The sequence below is a fragment of the Schistocerca gregaria genome, chromosome 4 (genome assembly GCF_023897955.1).
Source record: "Schistocerca gregaria isolate iqSchGreg1 chromosome 4, iqSchGreg1.2, whole genome shotgun sequence".
Lineage (NCBI taxonomy): Eukaryota > Metazoa > Arthropoda > Insecta > Orthoptera > Acrididae > Schistocerca > Schistocerca gregaria.
Window position 1 is genome coordinate 768,994,518 of NC_064923.1, and position 16,609 is coordinate 769,011,126.

At 40.2% G+C, this 16,609-nt stretch overlaps 1 protein-coding gene across 1 annotated transcript in view; it reads right to left on the reverse strand.

Annotated features, from left to right (window-relative positions):
* LOC126267917 (MAGE-like protein 2) overlaps positions 1–16,294 on the reverse strand; it is a 103,266-nt gene extending 86,972 nt beyond the window's left edge. Inside the window, exon 1 of the mRNA XM_049973227.1 lies at positions 16,188–16,294. Within this exon, the coding sequence (XP_049829184.1) occupies positions 16,188–16,294 (107 nt within the window). The remainder of the gene's footprint in view (positions 1–16,187) is intronic.
* Positions 16,295–16,609: the final 315 nt, after the last annotated feature.

The following is a 16,609-nucleotide window of genomic DNA, read 5'->3' on the forward strand; positions in this document are numbered from 1 at the left end:
TGGCCATAAGCGATCGCAATCCAATAGGCCATTTAGGAACGGGGAGATTACAAGATCTCTTGTATACTTTCCTAGAAAGCTGCAAGGATGAGTGATCTAGTGATCTATTAAAATCACAGTACCATCTGTCTCCAAATTGACAGAAATCTACACTAAAGACTGAGAGAGAGAGAGAGAGAGAGAGAGAGAGAGAGAGAGAGAGAGAGAGAGAGAGAGCTCGTCATATCGTCATAGAAGCCTTGGAAAAAATATATAGCTTTTTGTTATTTATAAAGAGTATGGGATAGGCAGACGTCACTGGCATACTTAGCAAAAACGAAATCATTATACAGATGTGACAGTCAGTCGAGAGGAGCTGTAACGAGTCGATATAAGACAGGGAGTGAACTACATACGTGTTAATAGTGGGAGGATAATCCTAGAGATACATGACGAAATCGTCATACTTCCACTAGTTTTGTGGGTGTGGAGAAATGGTAGTGTTATTTTATTCTGAATACTGTGGCATTGTCCACCCAATACGAGCTAGTTGCAAGGCATACGTATTTGGATCCGTAAAAAGACGTATGGGTACAGTGTAATGGGATAAGTTGTCAGAACCGAAAGAAGCAAAACACACTGATTGTTTGTGCACATTACTATAGGCTAGCTCATGAGAAGTTTGCTGACAGAGGACAAAAAGGGTCTCTGTGGACAATATGGATAGGATATTTTCTCTACATAACGTAAATTAGCCCCTAACACCACTGTTTAGCATTTGTCAAATTTTTTGACCCATTTATCGGACATTACCAGTTTTTCGATTGTTCTCTTTGGAGGATCAGTTGCGGGGAATATGCTGCTTTCGACACATATAACATTGCCGTTTTGCTGGAGAGTGAACGCATATTCGAGATGGGTTTTGTAACACTCCGTCAGAACTGATACTGTTTGGTATCTCCTCGTCAGGTCTGTTTCCGTAGGTTAGTCTGAACTGGATCGCCAAGGCCGTCCGGTAGCTCTCTCTGTCGCCTTGATCCTTCTCTCGTTATCCTCTGTGTAACATTTTACAGTCAAAGCCATTATTTAAATAAACAATTACTCTCTTGCTATAAAGAAGTGTCCTGGGTTCTTTTAAAGTGGATTTGCTCCATTAGTATGGCGCCATGCATACAGCAAAGAAATCTCATCCATCCTTTCCCTCGACCTTGAGGTATTCACATTGCAGCACACAACATAAGAATTTAATTAACTCTGCACTTAGAGGATATAATCGAAAATGTCAGCTTGAGTCTTTGCCAGGATGTTTTATACGAATAACTGGCTAAACTGTGTTTGACCTGTGGGGGTCTAATGCAAAATATTATCCACCTCTCTATGATTTTCATCATTTACCATGGAAATCGATGGAGCAAACTCTTGTTGTTGGTATTGAAACTTTTTCAGTTAAATGTGTGAATCTGTACTTAAATTGATGAATGACTGAGAATATGAAACTTCTACGTTATCTGATTCTGAAACGGCTGAGCAAAACTGAACGTACTGAGCATATTTTCTCCTTGCTTTTTCTTATCATATCAACACTGACCCACAATATTCTAGCGCAACGCAATCTGGCTGCTCAAAAAAAACTGCAGCTGCCTTCAAATAATTAATACAAAAGAGTGGCCCTGAATAAGAAGCAATCCTGACAATAACTTATATATTTCATTAAGCACTTATCTCACAAAAATCTTCATTACGCGAAATACTGGAATACAGCGAGCGTCAATACTGCCAGCTAAATAAAAGAGTCTAACTTCTAAAGCCACTAACTGCTAACAGGCATGTGTTTAGCAAAGGCAAGATTTTGTTGCCAACCAAATAATGTATTTCTTACCTTAATAATGTGTCATCCAGTTCAAACACGAAAAATAAATCGTCATTGACACCCAGCACAAAGATATATAATCATGAATAACTTTCAATCTCCAAGTCGGATCCTTCCATCTCGTTAGCCTACACTAACACTTCAGACCTCTACCCTCCATCACTGCAAACTTCTCAAATTTAACATCCATCACTGCTGGCTGTTCACCTCCAACTGCCCAACAGTACTTCCATCAGTGCTGACGACTAGCTTCCAACTGCCCAGCACTGCTGGCGATTAACTTCCAACAACGAGTCCGACCAGCCACAGAGTCTCTTACAAAGAAAGCGCAGTCAGAGATCCAATGCAAAGCTCTACACAGCGCTGCCAACACAGAAGCAGCCCACTTACATAGCCCCCCTGCTCCCCACAAAAAATTTACTAATTACTTTGGTCAGTGGCCAGGATCAATTTGTTAAAATTTTTTATATTAACAATATCAAATAGATCAAATGCACAATTATTAATGCACTGTTGGTGAAAAGCATATATTGTCCTTACAGCCCCTAAAGACAGTCCTAATCATATATCCGAGCAGTAGTCTATGACAGTTTTATGCACAAAGTCCGAGCAGTAGAACAAAATTCACACGCAAGTAGGTGATCACCATGCAGTCTTGAAGAAGTGTTGTCCTCCCAACGGAAACACAGTGCTGACTCTTGACATGAAGATTGGTAATGGGCTACAACAGAGCAAATCCGCAGCACTGTCAGTCAAAGTCTATGAAGAATATTGGTAGAATTAGTAGGTCACCACAGAGCAGACCCACAGTATTTCTTGTAGGGATTATGGTAGTAGTAGGCCACCAATGCTGCAGGCCCACCGTGGTCCTTGTAGAGATGGCCAACAGCCATCCATTGCGATTGTGTGGGTGCACAATCAGAATTGAAGAGTCTTGTGTATAATAAAGCAAGTCCATAAACACCACTTGTGCACTCAGAACTTTTTTTTTTGCAGTGTCCTTGGTACCAGCATTGCTGTTAACCAGTCCCTTGCTAAATTATCAACACACATCCAAACACTAACACAGTCATTTAGCCTCTGAGATTTTACACATACATTTTGACCAACAGAAATGAGTGCAGTAAAATGAATCCCTTCTATTTACTTAATTTGAAGAACTGGTGTCTATACAATTCACAAATTTAGAGCATACGAATACAATTACAAAGGTACAGAAAACATCATTAAAGAACATGATAATGCACATAACATTTATAGTAATACAGGCTTCACAAAGGAACAGAAATAAGCATATACATGAGTATTACAGGAATTGTGACATAAGTAAATAAATGAAAAATGAGAATATCCATTGAAATATTAACTTGACACATGAGCATTGAAAGAAAACAGAACAGAATAAATAACGTCTAAACATCCTTCCAAGGAAAGAATATTTTAGATTTGAGGATAACAGTATTCCCCATCATAGTAAATGCATCTTAGTACTAGAAGAGAAAAATTCAATTAATCTCATCAGGTAAATACACAGAGACAGGAGGAATACAGATACACAAGAGTACACATAAACACATAGTGGAATTACACAAATCGAAAGGACAGGGCATGTTTCAGTGTTACATTTGGTACTACAATAGTTGTGAAACTTCATTTCTAATCAAAACTTTGTTTTCCCACAGATCTTTTCTTCTTATTTCAACATTTGTTCCAACAAAGGAAAGTCCTATCTAAGCATGCTTTCTGTATTTACTTTCACATATTTCTTGCCTCCTCATTTATTTTCCATTATCTTACCTCATCATTTGTTTCCAAGAAAATCCTACCTAAACCTGTTGTCCCTACACCCTACTTATCATTTCATTTCCTCTTTGAAAATAATTATTCCTCACTAAACAGTACTCTTTGGCCAAACTGTTTTTTAGTATCTCAATATATTTTTTCACAGCTCATCACAATTCATTTTCTTATATAGCATACACCCTCTAAAACTAACTTAAATCTACTGAGCCCAGATACATAAACTAGAGAACGAGGCAATGCAGCAGTGCAAAACAACTAACGCAAACAGCAATGACAAAAAAATGCAGATTGACAAAGCAAGCAGCAGTCTATCTAAATTAGCAAAGCAAATGCAATACTAAAACTAATATAAGGCAATATGCAGCAAACAAGAAAAAAAATTGGTGGTAACTGGCTTATCAGAGTAGTACAAAGTAACATTCAGTAGGACAATCCCTGGCAAATAGTAGCAGCAAATGCAATAACTTATACCTAAACGTGACAAAGCACAAGCGGAAAAAAACATTACAGTAAAGATAGCAATGCAGATAAGGGAATGTCTGCTTACATCTTAATGCCTATGTCACATCTTGACACAAAAGTTGTAAGTAGGCTGTTTAGGTTTTCTTAATGGTAACACCACATAGCGCTCTGTATGAAAATGACTGGTTGTGCTGTGTGCAGTGTGTGGCTAGTTTGCATTGTTGTCTGCCATTGTAGTGTTGGGCTGTTGGCTGTTAACAGCGCGTAGCGTTGCGTAGTTGGAGGTGAGCCACCAGCAGTGGTGGATGTGGGGAGAGAAATGGCGGAGTTTTGAAATTTGTTAGACTGGATGTCACGAACTGCTATATATATTATCACTTTTGAACACTTTGAGGTAAATACATTGTTTGTTCTCTATCAAAATCTTTCTTTTGCTAACTATGCCTATCAGTAGTTAATGCCTTCAGTAATTTGAATCTTTTATTTAGCTGGCAGTAGTGGCGCTCGCTGTATTGCAGTAGTTCGAGTAACGAAGATTTTTGTGACGTAAGTGATTTGTGAAACGTATAGGTTAATGTTAGTCAGTTCCATTCTTTTGTAGGGGTTTTGAAAGTCACATTGCGTTGCGTTAGAATTATTGTGTGTCAGTTTAAGCACAATCGTGTATAATTGTTCAAAGGGGACGTTTCACAGTGATGCACCACAACAACATATTCTACCAAAAAATTACCATGTCCTTGAAAAGGAAATTATGTATACAGTTCCCATTATCAGTCACTTTCCCTTCTTATACTTCTTTCGTTTCCTAGTGCTCCTTTATTTTAGAATGTAGATCATATAATTATTATTTAATAGATCTCTAAACAGAAAGTGTGTACATTAGTATATGTATTAACTTTTATTTTATAAAACCAACGCTACAGCACAACTAGAAACTAGATATCAAATAAAATAAACAAATATGCACAAGGCAAAGCAAAAAAAAGAAAGAAAAAACATCATTCACTAGCCATATGGCGATATGGCGTTTCATAAGTCAGTAAAAATTCTCTCAACTCCCATAGATGATACTTGTCATAATCCAGTGTGTAGACGTAAAAATATATCTTGTCAATTCATAAACATTATTGTAAGTTACATGATGTACGAGTTCTTCAGTGTAATCAAATGTTTCCAAGTAATAGCGTGTCGTGTTTCTGATGAATTCCGCAAAGAAATGTCGATAGTGAGGTCAACAGCCTCTCATTTCTACAACCATGCAAGAGCTTGCGAAAGTGAGGTTAGCTTCAAAGCAGTTAAAGCAGCACAAGGAAAGTTAAAAGTCCACACACCAATAAGTATATTCACAGCCCAGCACAGCGTTATGTCAACGTAACTTACACACTTTACCGAAATATTTACGACAGCAGTCTCCGCTATAATGATGGCTTGATACCAATAAAAAAATACACAGGTTGAAAATTTACATTAGAAATCTCATGAATAACAGTGTCCAAAAATTTCCGTCGGCGTTGTGGTACTCACATTCACATATATATTCACATTTCATACCACTTCAAGTGCGATTCTATCACAACATCTCATAAGAGATCAATCACATCTCAAGATCGTTTTAGCTTCCTTTCATAATCTGAAAACCTCTAAAACAAATTCTCTCTGCTCGCTTCAATAGAGTCATCTCCCTCAAATGTACTTCGAAAATCATGATCCCATACAAAATACATCACTCAAATCTCTCGTAGTATCACAGTGACTCCTAAAGTAAATGTGAAAAGTTCCCAAAATGCAGACAAAGAACAATTTTATAAGTTTGAAGTAATCTAACTGTGTAATTACATAAATATGTGTCACTGACATAGTAAAAAAAAATGTTTGTCTCTCTCAGTTAAATGATGAGATAGCTGTGTAATTCTGTGTTAGAGAAATACGGTACCTATGTGTAAAGTTGTAGAGCAAGTATCATATTAGCTAGAGCTCCTTGCGCTTGCCACACGCACGATACACAAAGTAAACGTGTACCCCCCTGAGGGTTGATGTAATTATACCCTCAGATGTTATAGATAACAGCAACAGAATGAAATGTATCACCTAAAACCTTCTCTGTATCATAGTAGTTCTAAAATATTTCTAAACATATTCCAAGTACGAAAGATAATCACTCAAATGCGTGTCATGTAGCGCTAAACTGTGCGTCTTGATGTAAGATAATTTCTGCCATATGATAATGGTAAAAATGTGCCAAGTGTTGTAGTTATCGTAGTTCATAAGCAAACTTCTCCAGAAGTCAATGTACTTACCTTTTCATATACAAAAGTAAAAATGCTATGTGTATAGATGTCATAGTTATTACATACATTACTGTGACCAAGAAAGTACTGTACTGTTACATATTGTTGTGTTACGAAAAATACCTATTTCATTGTCGCTAAGTCACCAAAGTCAGTACCAAAATATGTTTTACTTTATAGAAGAACGCAGAAAACTGTGCAGAAACAAAACAAATACAGCGCAAAAATAATAATGACAACTGTGTCACTCATTAGTAGTGTCGTAGTATAAGTGTGTAGCCATCAAACAAACCAACTACTGTGTCGAGTGTAACCTCTCCGAAAGTACTTTAAATACAAAATGTCTTTTAATGTAAGCTAAAATGCTGCAGTAAAACCTCATTATCAGTGTATGTTCCAAGAATGTGGACTTTATAAGCAAGAAGTAATCGTACAACTAACAAGCAAAATGTACACACACTGAGACTGTGTCATATGTTCCCAATAAATTCCTCGTAAAATTACTGTCTTAATAAGTTCTATAGGTTCTCGACTAGATAGCTGCCTTCAAAATACTGTTGCATGTTAACAGTTTCTAAGTGTGACAAAGCGTAGTAGTAACGTGAGGTAAAAAAAATTATAGCAAAGACTAAGAAAGTAAATTGTTTCTCGACAATTGGTTTTGCACGAGAAATGTGGTGTAACCTTTTTCTCTCTTTCCTTTTTTTGTACTTTAATGACCAATTATGAGGAAAGCAGTAACAAAATTAACAAAGCCAGGCCTGTGGATGTATATCATTACTAGAATTCTTGAATGTTCTGAATTTTCGCGTAGTGGTGATGAGCTCATAGCCAAAGTCATCGTGTCGCCCAACTGCAAATCTGTCATTCTGATGTCGTGTTGGCGGTACCATCTCAAAGTTCGGTGCACACTGCCGACTCCTTTAAAGATCTCCGAAATACTATGTATTATTGCCATGTGACTTTTGTGTATTTCTAAGTAGCTCTTCCCCTATCAGAGCGCGAGTATCCTCTGGAATATGTATCTCTTGTATTAGGTGTGCCAACTGATCTTGTACTTCCCGCATTCCTCTGTTGTGCTGCATATTAATTTGATTCTGATTTTGTTTAACTTCCCTTATTTCCTTGTACTCTTCTGTGTCAGCGAAGGCTACCGGTCCCATGTCATTCAGATCGTCACCTACCTTTGTAGATAAATTAGTTAGGTTATCTGAAAGTCCGAACACTTTTTCCGATAATGTACTGATTTCCTGCGTGTGTGTGTTTTTCTGAAGCAAGTTTCAGAGTGTCCATTTATGTCGAAATCGTATCTACTGTATCCCTTAGGTTTTCTTGATTTTGTGACCGTATCGGTAGACGCAATTCAGTCAGTTTTAGCCTGCAAGGTGTCGTGATTTTCGTGCGTTTTCATGTCGTCAAAGAATAGCCTGAAAATGCTCACAAATTTGTGTTTTTACATCTTCAGAAATTTTTTGACATGTCGATTCGATTTTAAGTAACTCAGCAGTTAAACCTTCAGATGTTTGTTCAAGTGTTTCTTTAATTTGTTTCTGATTTTGTTCCATTTGTTGCTGTGATTGTTTCTGATTTTGTTCCAATTGTTGCATTAATTGTAATAACAATATATTAGAGTCTGGAACATGTTCCTTTGCGCTTTTCGGAAGTGCATTTGCACCGGCAACATTCGCATATTGAAAAGCAAAGAGTGAGTTGACTTAAGTGAGAAAAGGGTAAGGACGCAAAACCTGAATCTACAGTATTTGCAAGATTTTGCTCAGTCATTTCGCATTCCTGAGGCGAGCTATTGCTGACCGAATGATCGACAATACTTCGCTGTTCACTAATTGTTTCACTGCCTACACCATTATTTACTGCATGTTCCATTTCCCTATGCACAATTACCAAATTATTTTGGACATTTGTCACTTCATTACAAGGCAGTGATGACACGCTCCACTCACCGTCACTATCATTTCTCAGTTTACTTTGTAGCCTAGCGCTGCGCTTTTCACACGACATGATTGACACATAATTTCGCACGATAAAACAGAAAAACACAATTTGAAGAGCAAAAATAGCATTGAAAATAATAAATGTCTAATTAACTGCAAAAGCGAGTACAAAATATTTAGTGCAAATCCACATGCATGCCACAACTGCTTTGCTCATTACAATTTTGTACAACAATGAAAATGTGCAACTGCAAAGGAATTTTTCTGTACAATTACGCCCTAGCAGTAACGATAACTAATTTCTAATCATGCACTAATTATTCAAAATACCAGAAAGATCAGAAGATTCCAGTGAGGCATCCTTGGCTAAGGGTCGACAGATGAAACTTCTTTATTTAAATGTGTGAATCTGTACTTAAATTGCTGAATGACTAAGAAGATGAAACTTCTACGTTATTTGATTCTGAAACAGCTGAGTAAATCTGAACATACTGAGCATATTTTCTCTTTGCTTTTTCTTATCATGTCAACACTGACCCACAATATTCTAGCGCAACGCAATCTGGCTGCTCAAAAAAAGTTACAACCGACTTCAAATAATTAATACAGAAGAGTGGCCCTGAATAAGAAGCAATCCTGACAATAACCTATAGACTTCATTAAGCACTTACCTCACAAAAATCTGCATTACGCGAACTACTGCAATACAACGAGCGTCAGTACTGCCAGCTAAATAAAAGATTCAAACTACTAAAGCCACTAACTGCTAACAGGCATGTGGTTAGTAAAGGAAAGATTTTGTTGCAAACCAAATAATGTATTTTTTACCTTAATACTGTGATATCCAGTTCAAACACGAATATAAATCGTCATTGACACCCAGCGCAAAGATATATAATCTTGAATAACTTTCAATCTCCAAGTCGGATCCTTCCAGCTCGTAAGACTACACTGACACTTCAGACCTCTACCCTCCATCAATGCAAACTTCTCAAATTTAACATCCATCACTGCTGGCTGTTCACCTCCAACTGCCCAACAGTACTTCCATCACTGCTGACGACTAACTTCCAACTGCCCAGCACTGCTGGCGATTAACTCCCAACAACGAGTCAGACTAGCCACATAGTCTCTTACAAAGAAAGCGCAGTCAGAGATCCAATGCAAAGCTCTACACAGCGCTGCCAACACAGAAGCAGACAGCTTACAGTATGTTCTTATACAAAAAATAATGTATTCTGAGCTGTTTAATACTACTACATAAGCGCTGGACTGAGGAACTAAGACTAAATTATGTGTGTGATTTTATCAGAATTTACTTTTGAGTTCTACTTAAAACGATATCAAAGTCATCTACACTCCTGGAAATTGAAATAAGAACACCGTGAATTCATTGTCCCAGGAAGGGGAAACTTTATTGACACATTCCTGGGGTCAGATACATCACATGATCACACTGACAGAACCACAGGCACATAGACACAGGCAACAGAGCATGCACAATGTCGGCACTAGTACAGTGTATATCCACCTTTCGCAGCAATGCAGGCTGCTATTTTCCCATGGAGACGACCGTAGAGATGCTGGATGTAGTCCTGTGGAACGGCTTGCCGTGCCATTTCCACCTGGCGCCTCAGTTGGACCAGCGTTCGTGCTGGACGTGCAGACCGCGTGAGACGACGCTTCATCCAGTCCCAAACATGCTCAATGGGGGACAGATCCGGAGATCTTGCTGGCCAGGGTAGTTGACTTACACCTTCTAGAGCACGTTGGGTGGTACGGGATACATGCGGACGTGCATTGTCCTGTTGGAACAGCAAGTTCCCTTGCCGGTCTAGGAATGGTAGAACGATGGGTTCGATAACGATTTGGATGTACCCTGCACTATTCACTGTCCCCTCGACGATCACCAGAGGTGTACGGCCAGTGTAGGAGATGGCTCCCCACACCATGATGCCGGGTGTTGGCCCTGTGTGCCTCGGTCGTATGCAGTCCTGATTGTGGCGCTCACCTGCACGGCGCCAAACACGCATACGACCATCATTGGCACCAAGGCAGAAGCGACTCTCATCGCTGAAGACGACACCTCTCCATTCGTCCCTCCATTCACGCCTGTCGCGACACCACTGGAGGCGGGCTGCACGATGTTGGGGCGTGAGCGGAAGATGGCCTAACGGTGTGCGGGACTGTAGCCCAGCTTCATGGAGACGGTTGCGAATGGTCGTCGCCGATACCCCAGGAGCAACAGTGTCCCTAATTTGCTGGGAAGTGGCGGTGCGGTCCCCTACGGCACTGCGTAGGATCCTACGGTCTTGTGCGTCCGTGCGTCGCTGCGGCCCGGTCCCAGGCCGACGGACACATGCCCCTTCCACCGACCACTGGCGACAACATCGATGTACTGTGGAGACCTCACGCCCCACATGTTGAGCAATTCGGCGGTACGTCCACCCGGCCTCCCGCATGCCCACTATACGCCCTCGCTCAAAGTCCGTCAACTGCACATAAGGTTCACGTCCACGCTGTCGCGGCATGCTACCAGTGTTAAAGACTGCGATGGAGCTCCGTATGCCACGGCAAACTGGCTGACACTGACGGCGGCGGTGCACAAATGATGCGCAGCTAGCGCCATTCGACGGCCAACACCGCGGTTCCTGGTGTGTCCGCTGTGCCGTGCGTGTGATCATTGCTTGTACAGCCCTCTCGCAGTGTCCGGAGCAAGTATGGTGGGTCTGACACACCGGTGTCAATGTGTTCTTTTTTCCATTTCCAGGAGTGTATATATGGGGTGCTACAATATAATTCCAGATGTTTCTATTGGTGACTGAGAACTGTACACTTAACAAATTACATCAGTATTAACGTCATTTGCAGACTAAAGATCACAGCTACTAGAAGTACTATATGTTTTTGGATTGGTTAGTATCTCTAAGTACAAGTGGCTATTAATACCTATTTCCGCCTGGGCAGCAGCTCAGGTGTTGACATGTGGATAGGTGGATGCAAAATGGTTAGTCCATACTGACATGGTTAGTCTATTTAGTGTTGCAGCTATGACAGTACAGAAAATATCAGGTAGTAACTTATGTGACTTGGGTGTGGGAAGACTGTTCGATGCAGAGAAAAACAATCGACACACTGATGTGATGTGTGTACATATTAAGATACCACATATAAAAAACCGGTATCTGTTATATCATGCCTGTTATGTCCTGTAGTACGATGATCTTCCATGCTGGGGTAGCATTATAACGTTATTCTATATAGCTGTTAGGCTTGGGAGTTGCATCTCACAATTTTACAGACATCTGGGCTGTACTTCAATAAATATACTCCGCTAAGTGTGCACGTTTGGTGTGCAGAGTAGCACTATGCATGTTGCTTATCGTTGCTGGACTCCACCCTCCCCCTCCTCCAATTTTAATGGCCCTGAGGTATTAACATAAAGGCACACACAGTATAGTGCAAGTTGAATCACATATAGAAGATCGCGTGACTGGAAGTGTTGTCGTCGTGTTCTTTACTCGGTGGTTTTTTGCTGCTACAGTGAGCAATCATTATTAGTACTCGTAAAAAGGATTTGATATTGGTGATCATATTATCATGCTAAGATACATTCCAGTATTTCTCCTTCATTTTTTTAACGTAGACTAATGGAGATTCATGTGATGTCTAAACCAGCATGTTCTGGAGAATTAAATTATATTGATTTGTGTGGTCGTGCATGCACTCCATTTAATAAGAGTCGATAACTGATTATAGTGCTGCATTCTGTATGTCTACAGTTTTAATTATTTAACCTGACCTACCAAACAGCAACGCTGACAGTTCTACTGCACAGTGTGTGAATGTCCATTCGTAGTAAGCAAACCAGTACGGGATACTGTACCTTTCCAGAGGTTTTTTCCTTTCTTTTATTTTTGACAGTGATGGCTATGAAAAGTTTTAGTGACTGTAAATATGTTAGTGCACAGAGCAACTATGTGTCTCACAGGATCTGAGTGTCTTGCTGACAGACATATATAAAACATTATACTGTACCTTTATGATGCATAAACCACGCAAGGTGCATTGAGCAGACTTATAGTCCGTGAGACGAGTGATTGGTACTGACATTTCCGGCGGGCAGACGGCGCTGTTGCCAAACGTGCCTCACAGCACGCGGCGCCCTGTCTGCTACACGCATTCTCTAGCAGCAGAAATAAAAACGAGACAAAATACAAGTCGTATTGGTACGCGTGAATTTATTTAAAGTTGATGCTTGAAATATATTAACTCGAAAACTGATAAGAGCTATTTAGTACAAGTATCTAAGATGCTGAAACATAATAAAGTTATTTGTTAAACTTCACAACTGAAATGAAAACTATTTTCGCAAGTTGTTGAACATTTGCAGTTTTGGTTTCCATTGTTAAGTATTAGCATTATTAATTTATTCTACTACAAGCTACAGAATAATTGATCAGTGTATTAAGAGTTATAATCTGAAGAAAGTACTCACAATATGATGATCTGGTTGTAGATCGATAGCAAACTCCCTCCTTACATTCCTGAATACGATGTAGTTACTGTAATGGAAAAACACCACTCACGTCACTGTCAGAATCTGATTTGACATTGTCTTCCTCAGCACTACTCGAACTATCATTGCTCTCTCCCAGATGTATAATTAAATTTTCGATGCATTCTTCCACAACCCCTTCGGTTTTGGCCGCCTCTCTGATGGCACTTGCAGTGCTGTTTACAATTTTAGCCCACGTCTCGCTTGTCACTTTATTGATAGCTGCTGGAAGGAGAGTTTCCACTTCAGAGATCGTGAATTTTTTATTGTTTGCAGCAATGTAATTTTTTATCTGCGCCCACACTTCTTCAATTGCATTGAAGTGACAGTGGTATGGAGGAAGCCGAACGATTTCATACCTGTGCCTTTTAGCAATCTCGTCAATTACATATGTTGGAAATTGGGGTTTCTTTTGTGTCACAATTTCGAGCAGTTCCGCCTTCCTTAAATCTTTTCTGAAATCTACTTTTCGCCGTTTCAACCACTGAATGATATCATCTTTTTTTGTTTCCAAGGTTGGTGCCTTATCGTGAACAACGGAACGATAAGGCCCATTGTCCATAACAATCACTGATGGACTTGTCAGATTCGTCATAAGCGATGTCTCGAACCATTCTTGAAATACTACACTGTTCATTTCTTCATGGTAATTTCCCGTCTTTTTTGACCGAAACATTTTCAAGCATTTTGGCACAAAACCTTTCGATGTTCCTGCATGTAAGACAATACACGCCCTCCTTTGCCAACAGGCACTGCCATTGTCCCCTCGGGCGTTCCATCATTCCAGCCTCTACGTAAAGAATGGCTGGCATTGACCCAAGTTTCATCTAACCACACTACACTTTCGAATTCCACACCCATGATCCTACGCAGAAATCTGCACCGCCATGCAACTACATCTGTCCTTTCCATTAATATTTTGCGTCCGTTAAACAGTGAATAGCTGAAGTCTATGTCTTTCAACTGTGTACGCAATGAAAATTTGCTCCCTTTAAAAAGATCGTCTTTCTGAAGCGACACCAGTAATTTAGATAGAGTGGGATGTTCCCTTCTCTTATAATAGCTGTATATATGACGACGAATAGCGTCTTTCTGAAAATCGTCCAAAGCTGTCACCTGATTATTTCTCGGTCGCTTCTTTCCTGGTGTGGGCAGCTTTGTTGTGCCACTCTCGTCACAATCTACACTATACTGTTATTTCCCTATATTTACAACAGTGTTCTTACTTATTTTCAATGCTGCTGCAGTTCTCTTCACAACCTGAACAACAGGAATTAAGGGCCCACCTTTGTCCTTTTCTTTCTCAAAGTAATCCCTCACACAGCACACGAATTCACGGGCCTGCGTGTGTAGCACACTTTTCTTCCTCCGTTTCACTGCTTGTGTTTGGCTGGTACTACCCGCCGCACTAGACATTGTTTACAACGAAACATAAACAAAGAAACACTAAAAACAACAAAAACGAAATAAACTGCGAATTCAACTTCAGACAAACGACGAACGATCGCACCGCCTGCACGCGAGACACTAGTATGTTTCATAAGCGCTCGCGACCGGGTTTCAGAGCGGCAACGTGGCCCTGGCTACCCGCTCAAAGTCAGGCTCTCATTGGCTGCCTGCCTGCGGTCGCTAGGCAACGGAAAGACGCTACCGAGCTGTCAATACCAAAGACTCGTCTCCCAGACTATAGACCGTTACCCATTAAAATTATCGTATATATAACCCTACGATCGTTGTACAATTAGCCTACTGGGGAAGTAATACCAACTTTGCTCATGACAACTTTTCTGGTTATGGCTTCTAAAATTCGAATACATATGTATCACGTTTTTAACTGGAAGTCTACATGTTATGAAAGACTGTAGTTTTAATTGATATACGCAGTACCATACATCGATACTAAAAAAATGGACAATCGCACCAATAATGATTTGATAACGGTGGGAGCATGTGGCTGTCTATTCATCTAATCGTTTCGTCAGCCAAGTTACTGGTTACTATGGTTATCAAACGTACAATCCTCTCTAGATCTTTTTGTCAGTGTGGTGAGAACATGGAAAAAATGTAGTGATGGTAATTCTGATAATATAAAGTTGAGCCCTGGCTGACTTGCTGGTACGGCTGGGGAACAAATTGTACCTTCCACATACGCATAGGAAGTGTTGTTTGTCGGGGACACTTACACGATTACCTATTAAAATTTTCGCATATGTTGCCCTAATGTCGCTCTGTAACTTGTACATCGACATACTGCGGCCACATCCACTGCCGCAGTTTCGAAGGAGTGCTAAGTCGATGAAACTACAGCGAATCTCGATGTTCCAGCTAGTTCGCGTATAAAAAAAGCAAGCGCTTGCGTAACTGATACCCTTGCTTGGTCCGCGGCCAGCTGTGAGCCTACTCTCGAAGAAGTCTGCTTCTCTAATGATCTCGTCGTCAACGGTACTGGAAACCGTATTCTTTTCTCTTTTTAGAAAAAATTAGGCCATGGAGCAACTTACGAGAACAGATATTACACCACCTTTTGTCATTTGAAAATTAAACTTTCGAACCTGTTTTCGTCCTGTCATCTCAGCGACATGTCCCTTTTTCTTACGACAGAATTACGTTCCCTATCACCATTCTCAAAAGTAACAAAAACTTTCGCAGCCAAGATTGCATGTTGCAATATTTTCATTTCCTCAAAGGCCGTTTTCGACAGGTCTAGTTGCAATCTTGGTGTCTTCAATATCTTAGGAGACGAACATTACTATGACAATATGCATAACTGTACAACCCGTGTACAAACTGAAACAGCCACATAATAACCAGAGCACAGTATTTTACATAGCTTCTGTTCCCCTGACAAGCTTTTGCCCCATTTTGTAAATCTTTATAGTAAATCTTTATAGTGAACTGTGTAAGCATTCACTTGAGCACGAACAATTGCTACAATTCCGCACTGGTATGTAATGTTAACATCAAAAGACAACGATGTAGTGGACTTATTACTTTTGTAAATCACATTGTAATATACTCTTGTATTTGTTTTAGCATTGACACTGACCTGACACAGGTCGAAATCGGATCTGCACTGTGACTATAAATGTCATATTAAAGCAACTTACTTCTACGACTGATTGCTGCTCTATCTAACCCAATCTTTATAGTTGTTTTCGCTTAGACTGATAGGTAATTACTCCAGTACATAATAACCACTCGCATGTCAATGTTTCTAGCGAGTACAATGTTGTACTTCAAAGAATATTTACTAATCGATGTAATGGCTCACTTACGCCACCTGCTGAGCTAGTGCGTAACTGCCCATTGGTGTTTCCACCGCATGCTCTCCCAGTCTTTCCTGATGGCCCGTAGCAGGCTCCACGAACGAACTCGCCACCATTCCGGGGCACTCTGTTAATTGCTATTCACTTGTTAATTACTCTGTTTATGTACTTGACAAGTCAAGTTTTATAAACGGATTATGGTCTCGTTATGGTCGCACGATTCATGTATGGTAATATTACACTGGTGCCCAAAATTGAAGCTCCACCTCCACACCCTCCATCTCCTTCATCAGGGCAATTTCCACCACCTCCCCCTCCCGGATGATGAACTTTGCCATGACATCTACCCTTTCTTCCAACTATAACCTGGCCTTGTTCCCCTCCCCCCTCCCCACGGCCCCCTTTTTCCTGTTCCCTCCTTCTCCCAGAGT